We start from the raw sequence: 17,247 nt of genomic DNA, 5'->3' as shown, positions 1-17,247 counted from the left end.
AGGGCTGGGCGGATGCAGGGCACTCAGCTGTGCCAGCCAGTCCCGGGGTCCCGAGCAATGAAAGCCAAGCTCTTCACTCGGCTTTTTTTGGGAACGGCCATGGGAGAGGAGACAGCCAAGTGGAGCTGCTTCAGAAGCCTGGCCCGGAAGCCCCAGCTCAGAGGGGAGGCCTCGGGAGGGAAGCAGCCAGACATCCATTCCTCTGGGGCCACTGTCCCCGAGGAGACAGGTGTCCCTGAGGAGACAGATGCTGGCATCGGGTGGAGCTTCGGGAGGAATGTAAAGCCCGGGGCAGGCTGGGCCGGGAGAGACTTCATCAGGCCCAGCACATCAGGCCCAGCATATGTCAGGATGATGGTGGGGGGGGAGGGGAGAGTGTTCTAGAGCCCCAGAAGCAAACACAGGGGTCTGGGCCCCAGGGGTGGGTCCCCAGGGTTTTCCAATGAGTCTGGAGAAAGGCAGCGTTCAGTCCACTGGGGTGGCCTCTTGACCCTGCAGCCCTGCTCCGTTTGGGCCTCCTGGGGCCCAACTGACAGGGTCAAGTGCTGGCCGGGAACCAGGGCCCCAGGGGAACCTTCACAAAGCTGGCCAGTCCATGAACACTGCCAGGAAGAGCTTCTTAAATTTTTCGGAATTGATTCCACCGGCCTGTTTTGTGGTCAAGAGGGTGGTTGAGGGGGTGCTGTGAGGGTTAAACATATTAATACACGTGGGACCCTCAGAACGGAACCTGGTGGGGATGGCATTCTATCCATCACGGCTCTCACCCAGTTTCAGGGATTCCAAATGCACTTTCACATCTCTGCAGTCAGGATGCATCTTACCGCAGATGGAATGGTCGCATCTTCTCTTTCTTAGTGGCGCGTGAAACACTCATGTGTCTTACAAGTGATGCTCCAGGTTCGACCAAATATGAGACGGTGACAGTGCTGACCGTGGTGACCGACATCCCGACTGCATTTTTTTCAGCCTCACCTCCTTCCATGAGAGCTGAGGTCTGGGGTGCTCAAGTGCCCTCTTCCGTATGGAAACGGGCAGGGAGACCCTAGGTGGCTGGAGAAGGCAGGAGCTTGGGGCCCCCAGGGGAGGCGGGTCTTGGGGGTGAACACCAAAGTCCAGGGCAGAGGCTGTGACAGACTGGCAGAGTCCATGGCAGGCGGGTCAAGGGCAGGGTGGTTGGGCCCTGGGTGGGGCCCCGGTTTCCTAATCCATTCAGTGGGGAAAGCATGCTTCCTCACGGGCTTGTTGAGAGGACCGGTCCATCCATATCTGGGTCACGGCAAAGGCTCAGTCTGTGGGACCTCCTGTTATCATGCACTGTCTGGGAGATAAAAGACAGTTCCTAAAGTGAACTGTCTGGGAGATAAGTCGGCTGTGTGTCTGAGGCTGAGAGCTGGGGTGGCAGAGGAGTGCCCGGGCTGAATGTCCAGGGAAGGGGCTCTAAGAGCTGATGTTCAACCCTGTAAAGAGCTATTCAGACCCATCGCACTCCAGGAGACCCTGGGGCTTAGGGAGCCAATGTGAGAGGTGATGCCCCTTCCAAATGCACACCCCAGGGGCTGACTCTTGACCTCCCTGTTCCCCTGGCAGAGGCCCTGGCCACGGCGGCGCTGTCTGCACCCAGATCCCCGAACCCGGCCGTTCTGCAGCCCGCCCTCTCTCCCTCCCAAGCCCCAATTCAGCCAATGTGAGTGTCCCCGCAGCTCAGGTGGAGCTGAGAAAGAGGGTCCAGAGGAATCACGGTCCTGCCAGAGGCTGGCTTCTCAGTTAAGCTGGCAAAGTGCTAACACCAGCCACGGAGTGAAGCCTGCAAAAGGCACCTGAAATCCCAACTGCCCAAGCCCCGTGGTTGAGCACACCCCACTGAGTCCCTTGGCCTCATGTCCTCCTCTGTGGATGGTTAGCCCTTGGTAATCTGACCTGAGAGGCTCTCTGAGCGGCCCTAGAATTGTTGCTCATCTGCTGCCTCTTAGGGAGGCTCCAGGACTTTGGGCCAGAGGAGGGATCGGGGAGGAAGACAGACTCTCCCAGACGTATGTGCTCGTCACCGGGGTGGACACACAGGACAAGCACTGTCTGCGTTTCCTGCTCCCCTGAAGCTGGCGGAGCATCCAAGGCTGCCGGAGAGACAGCTGAGGGTGAGCACCCGGAGGGGGGGGGGCTGCGGCAGGAAGCCCCTTGAGAATGTGGCCAAGCACAGCCTGACCTCAGGGGTTAAGCCACCTTGAAGGTGTGCATTTGCTCCCCGTTAAGTGCTGCCTGGCAATGAGACGGATGAAAACAGAGACCCGTGGGGGGGTCTCATCAGAGCAACAGGTCAAGAGAGGGGATCCAGGCTGGAAAAACAGTGAAACTGTGCATTTGAAGACAACCTGATCGTCTGTGTAGAAAACCCGACGGAATCCACAGAAAAGCTACTAGAATCGATCACTCAGTCTGGCCACGTCTCAGACCTGAGTCAAAATCCACTGTGTGCCTATATCCTCCAGACAAACCACTGGAAGTCAAAATTTAAAAAAGCTCTGACAATGGCATAAAAAACATGAAATTCTTAGGGATACATCTGACACATGATGTACAAAACCTGGACTGTGGGCCCCAAAACATGTTGCTGAGAAGAAATCAAAGAACTAAACGATGGAGGGGCAGCCCATGCTCGTGGGCTGGAAAACTCAATGCGGTCAGATATTATTGACACCCTTGAACTTGGTCTCTATGACTGATGCAATTCCAATTGGAAGTCCCAGCAGGATTTTTAGAAATCTGATTCCAAAATTCATAGGCAACATTAAGCAAAATATAAAATGCACATGGCGATGGAAAGGACCCAGAAGAGCCAAAACAACCCTGCAAAAGAACAAAGTTAGAGAGCCGACACCACCTGGTTTCAGGACTTATCACAAAGCAACAGTAACCAAGACCATGGGCTGCTGGAGTAAAGACAGACAAGTGGAGAAATGAAGCAGAACGGTGTCCAGAAATAGACCCACACCTACAGGGACAAACGGCTTTCAAAGGCACAGGGATAATTCAGTGGCAAAAGGAAAGTTTTCGAAAAACAAGGCTAGGACAATTGGATATCCATTTGAAAAAAAGGAAAAGACAAAGATCTATACAGCGGGCAGAGGGGGTGACCAAGGGCCCAAGGAAACTCGGTGGTGACTCGGTGATGCTTTGAGGCTTTCTACATGTGTCGAGAACGATCAAGTCGTACCCTTTAAATAGGCAGTTTATTTTGCCAAAACAAAAACAAACACCCAAAGTTCCCTCCCACCCTACAAGTCCTCAGCTTCAAGGTCACCTGCTCCAGGAAGCCTCCGCTGGGGCAGGATGCTCAGCGTCACCCCTCTGCACACCCCGACCACCTACTTCCCACCTGCACTAGTGTCCTTCACACTGGTCTCGACTGGTGACCGCAGGCCTGATGCCCACACGTGACCAGGAACAATCTGAAGCCAGGACCTGCCTTCACGTGTGTTGGACCCCAGGCCCTATGCTTGGCTCACAGCAGGTGCTGAGAAAATGCTCAAAGGGCCAAGAGAGGCTTTGTGGTCCATGACACACGAGGGTTATGTTGGTGCTTCTAGCCCAAGTTACTGGAGCCAGTGATGACGTCACCCCTGTCCTTCCTCTCCCTGGAAGGAGGCCTCTGGGCTGGGTTTGTGTCTTTTTTTTTTCTTTTTCTTTTTTTGAAGGAAGGACGTTGGGAGCAAGAGCTTCTGCTGGTGAGAAAAGAAGGAAGGAAGGAGAGGAGGTTCCCGCCTCCCACGTGCCACACGAACTTCGCAGGCCCTGCTAAGGGAGCTTCACCACCTGCCTCCGCGGGGGAAGCAGGCAGAGCCCATCAGAGCAAACGCGGCTCTGCAAGGCCATGGTGTGGCACCCGGGTCCCTCACACCTCCAGTTTAGCCCTTCTAAAGTGTGGTCCCTGGAGCAGCGGCAAGCATATCACCCGGGAACCTGCGAGAACCTCACGTGCCTGGGCACCCCCCCAGACCAGACACTCTCGGGGGCGGAGCCAGGAGACGGGCCTCCGAGCGAGCCCCCCATGGGACGCCATCAGGCTCAGGGGAGAGCCCACCACTGCAGGCCACTCTCACTTCCAACAGTGACACAGGGGACCCCTGGGGCCTAGGATGCGCTCCCGAGGGTCCATGTGCAAGGCACCCCCCCCAAGACTTTGATCTGCCTTTCTTCCACCCTCAGGTGTCCCAGGGCCTGGCACTGCGGAAGGGCCACTCCTGTGACCCCCATCTGCGTGTCAGCATCTCAGGGGCGCGTCTTTGCTTTAGCTGGGACCCTCAGGCTGGGCTCAGAGCCCTCCCACAGCGGAGGCACACGAGACGTGGAGCCAGAGGCCTGCTCCCGGCACCCCGCGGCTGGACATTCCGGGTTCCTGGACAGACAATGGGTCCTCACATGGCAGACGAGGTGGCCGGCACGGGGGCACGGACAATGGGCCTGTGTTTCTCCCCCACGCCTTCCTGCAGCCGCTCTCAGCCCGGGCGCTGCGAGGGAGGCTGAACCGTCAAAAGCACAGTGGTGCACCCGACGGGTCCCCAGTGGCGCTGCCCAGCGCCCAGGCCGAGGTCGGGGGCCCCCTTATCACACCCTCCCTCCCTCCCCGGGGCCGAACAATGCTCCTTTTTCCTGAAGGCTTCCGGCCTCTTCTAAGCTCTTCATCCGCTGAGGCCTCAGGAGAAAGGGATTCAGTGCCAATACCTCTCTTCTTCTCCACGACGTCCAGCCTCCGTCCTCCTGGGGCGGGGAGCACGGGCCGCGGACGGAGCTCCCCGCCAGGCCGCCGGAGCCACAGCCAGAAGCGCCTTGTCTCGCCAGGGCAGATCTTCTCCATTAGTGCAATCACATCAGCTCTGACAGCAGCGTATTTACTGCTGCCCCGACGACAGCCATTTGTCACCCGGTGATGCTCAGCCTGGTAATGAGCCTGGGGCAGAGCTAATGAGAGGCGCTCCCCCCGACCCTCCTGGGCAGCTCTGGCCCCGCGCCGGCCTGCCCGCCGGCCCACACCCCCTGCCTACAGCCGCTCCACCAGGGCAGGGAGATGGGCTTCCTAACGGGGAGGCCCAGGCCCACTGGGCTGAGCCCGCCGGGAACCGGGCCAAGTCAGCAAGCATCCGCCAGGAGGGGAGACTTCAAGGTTGATGGAGCAGGAGGGCGTGAGTGCCCAGCATGGTCTCAGGGCAGGAGTCCTTCAGTCCAGGGCAGGGAGGGCCAATCAGCCGTGATGGGGAAGGCTGGCTGCCCCAGGGGAGCCTGGGAGTGCATGGATGCTCTGGGCTCTGCACCCAGAAGCCCGAGAATGTCACCAGGAACTGACGAGGGAGTGACGAACATTTAGGGCTGCAGGTGCCGGGCGTGGAGTGCTGCTGGGATGCAGGTTACATAGTTGCTGCTCGGTCACCCAGTCGTGTCCGACTCTTTGCGACCCCATGGACTGCAGCACGCCAGGCCTCCCTGTCCCTCACCATCTCCTGAAGTTTGCCCAAGTTCACGTCCACTGCATCGGTGATGCCGTCAAGATGCAGACTGCACTAAGGCCCTGCATTTAAAACATAATTTTGTTTATTTATTTGTGCCCACACTGGGTCTTGACTGCTCTCGGCTCGGGCCTTCTCTGGTTGCGGCGAGCGGGGTCTTCACTGCGGTGCTGAGTTCTCGCCGCGGGGCCTTCTGTTGGGGCGCGCGGCCTCTGGGTTTGCAGGCTTCCATCCTGTGCTCACAGGCTCAGCAACTGCAGCTTGCGGGCTCCAGAGCGCAGGCTCAGTCGCCGAGGCACGCAGGCTGAGCTGCCCCGTGGCGTGCGAGATCGTCCCGGACCGGGGATTGAAGCTGTGCCCGCTGCGTTGACAGGCAGATTCTTAACCACTGGGCCATCAGGGGAGCCCGCTAAGGCCCTGCTTTGCCAGAGGGCGGTATATGGACGGCTCTCCTGGACGGTATATACATGTGAGTAAGATAGACCCCTGGGCAGGGGGCACAGTTACTACGGCCCAGCGCCTCTCACTCGGAGAGTCTTCGGGCCTTCGCTGAACACCCGGCCCCGAGCTCTTCTTCACTTACAGTTCCATGGTGGGGCTGATGTCTGACGCATTCAGTGGCTCGTCCTCTGAAAATTAAAAGGGGAGGTGCAGGAGGGCCCAGGGAGAGGCTGGGAAACAGACCCCCTGATGATAGGGAAGCGAAGGGAGGACCCAGCAAACACCAAGCACCCAGACAGCTGAGTCCTCTAGGGACCCAGCAGCACCAGACCAGTCAAGGTGGATGGTTATGGTGGCCCAGGGCCGATTATGTCCGGGATACAACTATCTTAGGAGATGGGTATGTATGGATAGATACAACATTACGGCAACACTTCCACACAAATGGCTGCAATATGTATGTGTAAGGCATCTTGGACTCTTACAGGCGATTTGACCCGAGAGATCATCTCATTCACGTTTTTCAAAGCCAAGTTTTGACATCTATCCCCAGGGGTTCCAGGAAGCCAGGGGGCAGAACGAACCACATCTTCCAGCAACATCAAGGGTTTTAAAATACCCTTTGTGTGTTAAGATAGAATTCAGAGAGACTGCAGAATGGAATGCAAAATCTCAGGTATTAAAAAAGGAAAGGGGGGGAAAAGGCAGTGTGGCCGACCCCAAGGCACACATCCACTCTTCTCCGCCCGCAGAGCCCTTCACCGGAGAGCTTGGGAATGCTGGTCCTATGCCCCCATGCTTCCCCACGGAGGGACCCGGCGAGAATGATCCCTGGCCTCCGAGGCCGCGCGGTGTCACAAGCCTTCTTCCGTTTCTCTGTCGTCACTGTTACCCCTGCAGCACCCTGCTTCCAGGGGTTAACTTCCTTAATGGCGAACAATAATTTATGTCTAACACCTCGCTCCTTGTTGATGAAGGGTTATTATCTAAACTCAAGAAGTTTATAATTAAAGGAATCAGTCACACACACACACCAAGAGATAATTCAGAATCAACAAGACCAAGCGTCAAATGAGACATCCAGGCCATCGGCATCCGAGTGGCTCAGGGGCCTTTGGGAAGACGTGTTCCAGCTGGGGGAGGGAGGAGGGAAGGGGCTGATGGCCAGGGTGGGGGGGCAGGGTCGGGGAGAGGGGAGAGGCGAGACTGTGCATAGGGCAGACGGGGGCGGGCTTGGCGGTGGTACCCAGTGCAGGAAGCCACGAGGGCAAAGGTCTATCAGTAGGGTGTGGGGGAGGAGAGACGCAAGAGGTCCCAGCCTTCTGATCCTACTGTTAAGACCCCCATGGGATGGGGCTTCCCTAGCGGTCCAGGGGTTAAGACTTTGCCTTCTGGTGCAGGGGGTGTGGGTTCTATCTCCAGTCCGGGAACTAAGATCCCACATGCCTCGTGGCCAAACAAACCAAAGTAAAACATAAAAAATATGAGCGATATTGTAACACATTCAATGAAGACTTTAAAAATGGTCCACATAGAAAAATCTCAAAAACAAACCTAAAAAAAAAAAAAAAAAAAAAAAAAAACCCATGGGAGAGTAGATGGGGCCTCCAGAAAGAGGTCTGAGTTTCTCAGAGAGAGGCGAGGGCATGCCAGCCTGCACCCGGTGCCCTGGCCAAGCACCCACCCAAGGTGGGCAGAGCCTGGGGTCACACGAGACGGCTCCCTAGTCCCCAAGCAGAGCAGCGTGGTGAGTGAGTCCCGAACGTGGATGTCTCAACAGGATCAAAAGCTGTGACCCAAGAGGCAGCTGACCTGCCCTCGCTGTCTCTTTCGGACAAGTCAAGGGACCTTGGCAAGTGGCTTCAAGTTTCTGAACTTGCTAACCAGGTGAGTAACCAAATACTTTCTGGCCCACGTCCTTCATAGGTTGGGATAAAGAGGAAAATGAGATGCCTGTGAACGTCGCCCGCAGACTACTGAGTTTCTAGGAAAGGATCCGGTAAAGACATCCACCTCAAGACCTGAACAGCCCATAACAGCTCCATATCTGGGTTCCCTGTGGTGTATCTGCATTTTATGCTGGAGACGGGGAATGTCTCAGCCAAAGAAATAGATCCCTAATAGTGGAAGCTGAGATGCTAACTGGCAGGTCTGTGAAAGATGAAGCGAGCAGAGGTGTTTGGTGACAGGGCACATGATAAATTGTAGCCCTGAAGCTGACTTTGTTTCCTTGACACCAAGATGCCAATAATGACACCGATGTACAACTTACTCAGTGTTTACCACACGGAGCTCTGTCCTGAGCGCTTAGCGTATCTCATTAAACCCTGTTACAACGCAGTGAGTTTAGGACAGCTGCACCTCCATTTGACAGATGGAAAAACCGAGGCCCAGGGAGGCTCTGTACCTTATTCAGGGTCACCCAAGCAGTAAATGAATTCAGGGAGTCTTCTATGTCTCAGGTCCCTTACGGGACCGCCCTGTCCCATCTGGACCCTCTGGAGGCACATTCTGAACCGGCCCTTGTGGTTCGAAGCAGGGAACAGAGCACCTGGACCAGACTCAGAGCCGGCTTACCTTACCCGGGGACAAGCCCAGGCAGGCAGGTGCCACGGCTCAGACTCTGGGCAACACGGCCCCCTCCCACAGAGGAGTCTGGGTGTGGGGGATCCGGGGTCGTGGCTCCAGCAGGCCCCCGAGAGTCTCCATGTCCACCCCAGAAGCTGAACTCCCCGAATGGGTTGCACTGTGGCCAGTAATATTTCCTCCTCTTCGGATTATCACATCATCAAAATTTCATCACCCCTCTGGGTCACTAATAGCTTCCTAAATGGATCAAACTTTAATTGCTTCTCTCCTCCACCCCCATTCAGCTTAGAAGACTCTGTAAAGCTCAGCCACGGGGCAACCAGTCATGAACACTGCCCAAGTACCCCTCAGGAGACTCCCCCAACATCTGCAGGTCCTCCCCCCGCGCCCCGCCCCCAGGAGGGAGGCCAGGGAAAGGCAGGAGAGGAGGCGAGGGAGGAAGGGGCTGCCCTCCTGAGGACTCATGTTCTGCCAGCTGACAGAACCAGGGCAGAGGTGAGAGCCAGGAAGGGGTTCAGGACCAGGAGGAACTCCCAGGGCGATTTCCAAACTCCATGCCCGCCCCGGGACCAGACCCTGCCTGCCAACAGCACCAGGGGCCTGGCACCTCTCACTGGGAAGACGTCAGTGAAGGAGACTGTGGACGCACAGGCCAGCCTGGGGAGTGGAAAGACGCCCCGCAGGGCCCTAGGTTCAAATCCTGAGTTCCCAGCTGTGGGGCCTTGGGCAGGTAATCGCTGGGAGACTCAGTTTACCCACACACTGGAGGTGAAGCAGGGAGGAGGCAGGCAAGGATTGGAACGCACCTGACGTGGAGAAACAGACGCCACATGTGAGCTGGCTTCCCCTCTGGACATCCCCAGGATGGGGTGTACTCAGGGTCTCAGGCGTGTTCGTCTCTTTGCAACCCCATGGACTGTAACCCGCCAGGCTCCTCTGTCCATGGGATTTCCCAGACAAGAATACTGGAGTGGGGCGCCACTTCCCACACCAGGGGATCTTCCCCACCCAGGGATTGAATCCACGTCTCCTGCATTGGCAGGCGGATTCTTTACCGCTGTGCCACGCCCCACCTAGGATGGGAAGGAGCAGCCAAATCGCTCTACTCTGGTGAAGAAGCAAGTGAAAGTGGAGCAAGAGGAAGACAGGGGAGAAATACGGAGAAAAGATACCACGGGGGGAAAACCTGGAAACAAAATGCAACCTGAGATCCAGCCTGAAGACCCTTTGGCAGGGCAAACACGGAAGTGCAAACACAGTTAAATTAGCTTATTAAGTGCCTGTGATGTGTCAGGCTCCATGCTGAGTGCTCCGCTTGTGTTATCTCATTTACTTCTCCTTGTATTACAAACAAGCCAACGGGGCTTGAGCGTCTAAGTGATGGAACGCAAAGTGGCAGAGACTAACCCAAAGTGACAGAGCTGGAACCCAGGCTGGCCCAGTTCCAAGCCACTGGCCACTCTACATGCCACCTCTCAACAGCATAAGGGAAAAAAAACTCAAAGGCAGGGAAGAAACAGCAGGGGCTGGGGCGGCTCGGGGGGCGCCTGAGGGATGGCCCTGTCTCGGGTTAAGTGGCTGCTCTGTACCAAACGCCCTTCTGGAGACCAGCGTCGCCCCTGCGGTTCTGAGGAAGGCTTGGCGTCCCCAGTGTGCGCTGAGACGCTCTCTTTCCAGCACAGGGAAGCCTGCACTCCCCAGCTCCCTTGCCTGGAAAGGGCCACCCTGGGGCCCATGTGATCAGCTCTGGCCAATGGGCTGCAAGGGGAAGTGAGCCCGACTAGAGCATTTAATTGCAGATGCAAGTCTTCCCCTCTCATGTATTTCAAAAGGTGCCTCTACGCCTGGATGGGCATTACCCAAGCCTCCTACCAGTCCTGCCAATTTCCTCCCCATAGAAAGATGGAGTTTGGATGACAGGGATTCAGCAAGGACCCAACCCCGAGGACAGGATGCTAGAGGCCGCTTTACCTGCAGGGCCAGAGGTGGGAAAAGCTGGCAAGAGGGGTAAGGAAGTCTGAGCACAGGCTCCTGGCTCAAGAGAAACACTGTTCCCGATGGACATGTACACACTGCTATATTTAAAATGGATAACCGGGATCTCCCTACTGGTCCAGGGGTTAAGAATTCACCTTCTTAGGCAGGGGATGCAGGTTTGATTCCCGGTCAGAGAGCTAAGATCCCACATGCTTCATGGCCAAAAAACCAGAACTCAAAAAAAAAAAAAAGAAAAACCCAGACTCAATGTTGTAACAAATTCAAGAAAGACTTTAAAAAAAAAAAAATAACCAACAAGGACCTACTGTATAGCACAGGGAACTCTGCTCAATATTAGGTAACAACCTAAATGGGAAAGGAGTTTGAAAAAGAATAGATACATGTATACGTGTAACTGAACCACTTTGCTGCACCTGAAACTATACCCCTGGCTCAGGGAACCGGATGAGACAAGCTGGGCAGCCCCTGCATCGCTTTGCCCCGGGACCCTGAGCAGCCCCGGGGGGTCTCTTGCTCAGCCCAGCTCACCAGCCTGGCTCACCGGCCCCGCCTTCCGCCCCCAGCGGACAGGAGCGGGTGTGAAGCTGAAGAAAGGCCAGGATGTCTCAGCAACCAGGCTCGTTTTCCTTTCCATTACAGGCCGCGGGGCCGCCGCTGGCCCACTTGTTGCTATTGGCATCCCGAGGCCCCAAATTTATGATGACTCATTCCCCCAGCCACCCAGCCTCAGGGCCGTCTGCGGCAACACGCTCCAGGCGGGGCCAGGGTGGAGACCCCACAGGCAGCACCCTAACACCCAGCGTCAATTCCAACTCAGTTTTCCAACTCCCTAAGGGGCCCGGAGTCAGACGGGGTGAGGAGGAGGGGAAGGAAAGCGGGAGGGTCCAGTCAGAGGATTCCTTCGAGGGCGAGGAAAACCAGCCCCAGGAAGGAGCACCAACAGAAAGCACAGCTGTCTAACAACCGGCTTGTTTTGTAATGTAGTGAGTCCCCCGTCGCCAGGGGTATGCAAGTAGAGATCACATGGCCACCTGTCCCAGGCCTAGGGACACGGAGGGGACAGCACTGGAAGATTTCTCGTGTTTCACGTCAAACGAACTGATCCACCAAAGTCCCAAGGACGAAGAACAAGTTCACTCTCTATTACTGTTTAGCTTACAGCCCAACTGTGTTCCGTGGTACAAGATCGAATGCATACCAATATGCAGTTTAACACATTATTTTAAAGTCGGCCCTTCAGGCACTGTTTAAACAGAGAACGGCTGTAAAGGACTTGGCCTCTTTCCCAGCCTCCCTTTCTTGATGGAACAAGGTTGCTGGCCCCTACTTTGGCCTTCCAGCAGAGGACATAAAGGAGAGGCGGTCGATAAATATTTGCTGTACAAATGCATGAAAGGGAGCGTTTCGGAGGCAGGTATCAGGCTGCCAGCACGACCCGGTTCTCTGGGTGGGGGTCCTGAGTCTGTCCATCCCAGGCAGGGGCAAGGCTTCTCTGGCCAAGACAAAGCACCAAACTGTGTCGCTCATCAAATCACAGCCAGAAATGCTCCAGACTGCCCCGCCGAAGCCTGGGGGTGCAGAGGGCGAGGGCGAGGGGTGTGCGGGGCGGAGAGCCATGGTTCTGGCCCTGGGAGGAGGGAAGGAGGGGAACACTCCCCGCCCCACACCGGGCCCACTGTCACGTGGGCCTCCTGACACACGTCAGCTGAGCCCCAGGCAAGCACGCCACTCGGCCTCGTGGTAATTAGTAAGGAGCCCTGATCAATAAGTTATTTTTTGCTGTCAGTAATTAATAATTACAGCTTAGCCACACCATGTAATTAAACTTTCATCCCGTTCCCTTGAGTGCTGTTGGGCTTTCATTGTGATTACCTCCCAGCACTAAACTTTCTCCCTCCGGAGCCTCTAGGAGCCTCCAGGGCTGCTGGACCTCCCGGTCCTCCCACTGCCTGGTTCCCTCAGCTCAGACTCCCCTCTGTGAACCTTCTGGGCCAGCTGGCTGGGCTGCAGCTTCCAGCCTCTGGGCCTCCCCGGGATGTTCCAGTAGCAGTGGTCAAGTCTTTGCGGCACGTGGACATCTTGCCAGGCGCTTAAGATGCACCCACCCTCCAATGCGAGAGTCTGGGAGTCCGGACCAGCACTGCCAGAGGGCTGCCAGGAGTCACAGAGCGGAGTCAAGGAAGGGTCCTGGGTGACGGAAGGGCGTGCAAGGCCTTTTCAGTGGGTGGCCAGGAACCCACTCCTCGTGATCCCTCGGCTTAGAGTAAAAACAATCATGATAACAACAGTGACAATCACCCTTTACTAAGCACCTTCTAGGGCTTTCCAGGTGACTCAGTGGTAAAGAACCCATCTTTAACGCAGGAGATGTGGGTTCAATCCCCGGGTCAGGAAGATCTCTTGGAGGAAAAAATGACAACCTACTCCAGTATTCTTGCCTGGAGAATCCCGTGGACAGAGGAACCTGGCCGGCCTCAGTCCGTGGGGCCGAAAAAGAGTCAGACTAAATGGCAGCAACAACACCAAGCACCTTCTGTGTACCAGGCTCTTGCTGGGCACCCCCGGGATACCTGCTTCCCTCTTATGGACTCAGCTCTTTTTACACATCACAGCACTTAGTTTGGGAAATACATGGGACCCTTGTGACAGAGTTTCAGGGGAAATGGTCAAATGGTAGCTTTCGGTATAAACAGGTAACGTTGCCAGGACCTGAAAAAAACAACTAGGCTCAGTGGAGATAAAGTCTGGCACCAGCCAATGTGAGGTTTGTCCCCAGAGAGGAAGACTGCTCGGCTCCCCTCTCTGTACCACGACTGAAGAACGGGGTTCACGGGCTCAAAAGTGACAGGCAGGGCCAGTGGCTTTTGACGTACTTAGTGGCTCAGTCGCGTCCGAGTCTGCAACTCCATGGACTGCAGCCCGCCAGGCTCCTCTTTCCATGGGGATTCTCCAGGCAACTACCCCCAAAGGGTTAACGGCAAGGAGAAGAGAGGCAAAGGAGAAACTTCATTTTGAACCCCAGAGCAGAGAAGAAGCTGGAGCTGCATGCCTGACCCTCCCAACCCGACACTCGAGGCAACAGAGCCCCCAGACCTGGGCTGAGAGCAGGTTTCCCCACAATGCTCCGCACGGCCCACTGCCCAGAGGACCCGGTGGAGGCTGGAAACACTCTCTCGGAGCCAGAGAGCACAAACGGTGCAGCAGGGGACCTGGGCAGCCACACTCAGGCGGGCAGCAAACAAGAGACGCCAGAGAGGGAGTGAATCAATCAGAGACCTTTACTGCCTCTGACGGGCGAGCCCCTCCTGTCGGAAGCATGGGGACAGAAGGCGGCCTCGCCTTCAGCAGGGCAGATGAGAGGGCGCTTGGCCTCAGGTGGGGCTGGGCCAGGTGTGGAGGTGGGACGTGGAAACGACTCAGCGACATGCAGGCAGAGGCTTCAGGCGCCCTGGGGACTCCTGACAAGCCTGGTCCTGGGTGGGACAAGATCTAGGGAGCCAGCTGCCCAGGGACACCGTGGGGTTGCTGTAGTCTGTGCAGTGATTAAGTTGGAAGCATCCAGACGAGTCCTCCCTGTGTCCTGGCTTTCAGCTGGTAACCCCACTGGCATCTCAGAGTAGAGCTGGGACGTGTCCTAGGGCACACTGACCCGTTCCTGTTCTGTCCGCCTCACCATCCTCCCCCGGCCCTTAGAAGGAGGACCCTGTCCTAGGGGCCAGCTCTGCTGCAGATGGTCCTCGCTGAAGGGGGAGAGGGGGCGGAGAACTCACCTGGTCTGGGTTCTGACTCCTGCCCCCAGTAGCTTGGGCGAGTCACCTAAGGTCCCAGACCTCAGTCTTCCCATCTGTTAAATGGCCACTAGAACAAGACAGCCTCTGAAGTCCCTGCCTGCTGGGAGATTTTACTATGATCGTAAAAATAATAATAACTTTTATTACCCTACATTTGCAGGGCCCCATTACAAAATTTCTAAGTGCTTTAACATAAATTACGCTGTAAAATCCTCCCCTAAACCCTGTGAGTGGGGGCTGATTATTTTTAATCTCTTTGATCTCAGCTCTCTGGAGGGCCTGACGCTGGGGGTCTGGGGGGCCCCTTCTTCCCTGCGGTTCTGGGACCCCAGAGATAGGGTGAGGCCCTTTCGAGGCTGCAGACTTCGCAGACCGGAGGCCCCCGCCCACCCCGCCCCGTACCCCCAGCGGCGGGTCCAGATCTCCTCCGGAGCCTGTAAGAGGCAAGGCCAAGCCCGGGAAGGGAGTCCTGAGCTCAGTCCAGGCTTCGCCTCTCTCCGCCCCCAGCAGGCGCCGCTCGGACACCGCCGGCACCGCGGTCTGGATCCGCCAACACCAAAGGCAAGAAGCACGGGCGCAGCCGCCCTCCCCAGCGGGGACCTGCGGGCGGGCTCGGGGTTGCCTGGGTACCCGCCCTCCGGAGGGGGGCAGGGCGGATCACGCCTCCTCCCCGGCCCTGACAGCCCCACCCCCAAAGCCGCCGGCCCTTCTCCACCCGGAGGCCGCTCCCGGCAGCTACAGGTCAGAGCGGCGGCTGCAGACACAACCGGGCGGCAGAGGCAGGATGCTGAGTGTGTGTCTGGGGAGGGCGGGAGGGGAGACGGCCTCAGACCGCCCAGGGCACCGCCCCCCGGTGGGTCCCGGGCTGCGCTCGCGACCTCGGCTCCGGCGCGCACCCCGAAGCACCCTCGGCCCCAGCGGCCGGCCAGGCAGCCGGGCGCGGGCTCCGGGACGTGCAGGCCCCGCAACTGCCCTCCCACGGCGCCCAAGCCCGCACCCCGCACTCTGCTCCGGCTCTTTTCAGCCGCCCTGCCGCCTGGGGTGGCCAGCGCGTGCCCGGCGGGGCTTTGCCCGTCCCTGCGGACTACGAGCGGGGACCCAGGAGCCGCCTGAGCCGCTGGGTGCCGCCGGGCGCTGAGCCCCCCAAGGAAGGGCCGCCCCTCCCACGCCAGCCCGAGGGCGCTCGCAGCGGGCGGGGTGGGTAGCGCCCCCCCCCAAATGCTCTAAGTCTCTTCTCCGCCTCCACGAGCGACGCCTCCCAGCACGGACCCCCACCTTCCCTCATTCGGAAGCCACAAGTCTCAACAAGACCGCCCCACCCCCGAAAAAGAGCCCCCAAACTCGGGGAACGGACCCTGAAACTCCCGGGAGAGGGCTCTGCCCCGGCCAAGACCGGGGTCCCGGAGGCCGTCGTGAGCCCAGCGGGCTCCCGCCCCCCGCCCCCTCTCCCCCACCCCACGTGGGGGTGACCCCCCATACCTTGGGCTCCAGTCGCGCGGATCCGGTGCAGGGCCACCAGCGTCCAGAGGAGCAGTTCCCACATGGTGGCCAGCCTTGTTTTCGGAGGGGCTCTCTTCCGTACTGTTTTATAATCCTGGTGGGGTTCGGTCCCCCGCGGCTCCGACCCGGAGCGGTATCCACCCGGGAGGGGGAGCGCTGGCGACCCCGACCGTTCCTCCTCCTCTTCAGTCCAAGTCCGATCCCCGGTGGCGCGCAGGAAGGCGAGGGGCGAGCAAGGAGACGGAGGAGAGGCCGCTCTCGGTCTCGGGGCGCCTCCCCCCTGAGTACCCCAACTCCTACTTCTCCTCCCGCGCAGGGCCGCCTCGGCGATCCGGCCGGGTCGCGGGCTGGTCTCCGGAATAAACCGACAACTTCGGGAAACTTCCTCCGGTGGCCACGTTGCCCGCCCCCCGCCCCCTCCCCGCCCCCTGGTTGGGTGCTCGGCGCGGACGCAGTCACCGCCGATCCGGGCGCCGGGCCCCCGGGGCCAGGCGGGAGGCGAGCGCGGCGGTGGAGGCGGCTGCGGGGCTTCTTTCAGGGGCGCGGGGTTCGGGGGGCGCGGTGAGCGTAGCGGTCCGAACCTCCCTGGAGCTGAAGTTTTCTTCTAACTTTGCAGCCGGCATCTGGCGAGGCCGAGCCAACCCTCTTGGCTCCACCGCCCCGGCGTCCAGTCCGGGGACTCTCGGTCCCTCTGGGGACGCCTGGCCCGGGCGCGCCCTCGGCTCCGCGCCCAGCGGGCTAGCAAACTTTGCGGGTCCCGCGGCCCGGCGCGCCGCCCCGCGCGCCCATGTCCGCGCCGGCTGCGGGGCGGCGGGGACGCCTGCTGGGCTCGGCGATCCCGCCTGGTGGCCGGCGCCCAGGCGCGGAGGCTCCTGCCGGCGCGAAGCTGGAGCTCGGCGGCTCTGCCCTCCGCCGCGCCCCGGCCGGAGCTCTCGGCGAGACGCGCGGAGAGCCCGGAGGGCGGCCCCGGCTCCGGGGGCGCGGCGCCTACTCGGACGCCCGGCGCGCGCCGACCGCCCGGGCGGGAGAAGCAGCGGCCGCCGCCGCGCCCGCCCCAGCACCTCGGCCGCGCCGCCGCCGCCGCCGCTCTCGTCGGCCGCTTGCTGGCCGAACCCGCCGCCCTCGGCTTCCCGGGCTCGGCGTCCGGAGAGCCGCTCCTGCCTGCGCCGAGCGGGAGCTGCGGGGGCAGCGCGAGCCGGGGACGAGCGCGGCGGAGGCGGGGGCGGAGACGCGGCGAGGGGGGCCGAGCGCTACCCCGTGGCCGCGACTGGAGAGCAGCCTGCGCGCGGGGAGGGGGGGCGGCGGCGGCGGCCCCGAGCCAGGCCCGGGAGCGAGCCCCGCGGAAACGCGAGCCGTTTGCGCGGCCGCGGGCGCCCAGCGTCTCCGGGACCCGCCGGAGGGCAGCAGTGGCAACCTGGAACCTTAGC

General features: G+C 59.2%; 1 protein-coding gene across 2 annotated transcripts in view; it reads right to left on the bottom strand.

The window, feature by feature from the left end:
• SDK2 (sidekick cell adhesion molecule 2) overlaps positions 1-16,224 on the bottom strand; it is a 262,997-nt gene extending 246,773 nt beyond the window's left edge. For both annotated transcript variants that reach the window (XM_061144959.1, XM_061144961.1), the window contains exon 1: positions 15,800-16,224. In XM_061144959.1, coding sequence (XP_061000942.1) covers positions 15,800-15,863 — 64 coding nt within the window. In that variant the 5' untranslated portion in view covers positions 15,864-16,224. The remainder of the gene's footprint in view (positions 1-15,799) is intronic.
• Positions 16,225-17,247: the final 1,023 nt, after the last annotated feature.

Source organism: Dama dama, chromosome 5, assembly GCF_033118175.1.
Source record: "Dama dama isolate Ldn47 chromosome 5, ASM3311817v1, whole genome shotgun sequence".
NCBI lineage: Eukaryota > Metazoa > Chordata > Mammalia > Artiodactyla > Cervidae > Dama > Dama dama.
The sequence above is the reverse complement of the archived record's forward strand: the minus strand, read 5'-3'. Positions and strand labels throughout refer to the sequence as shown.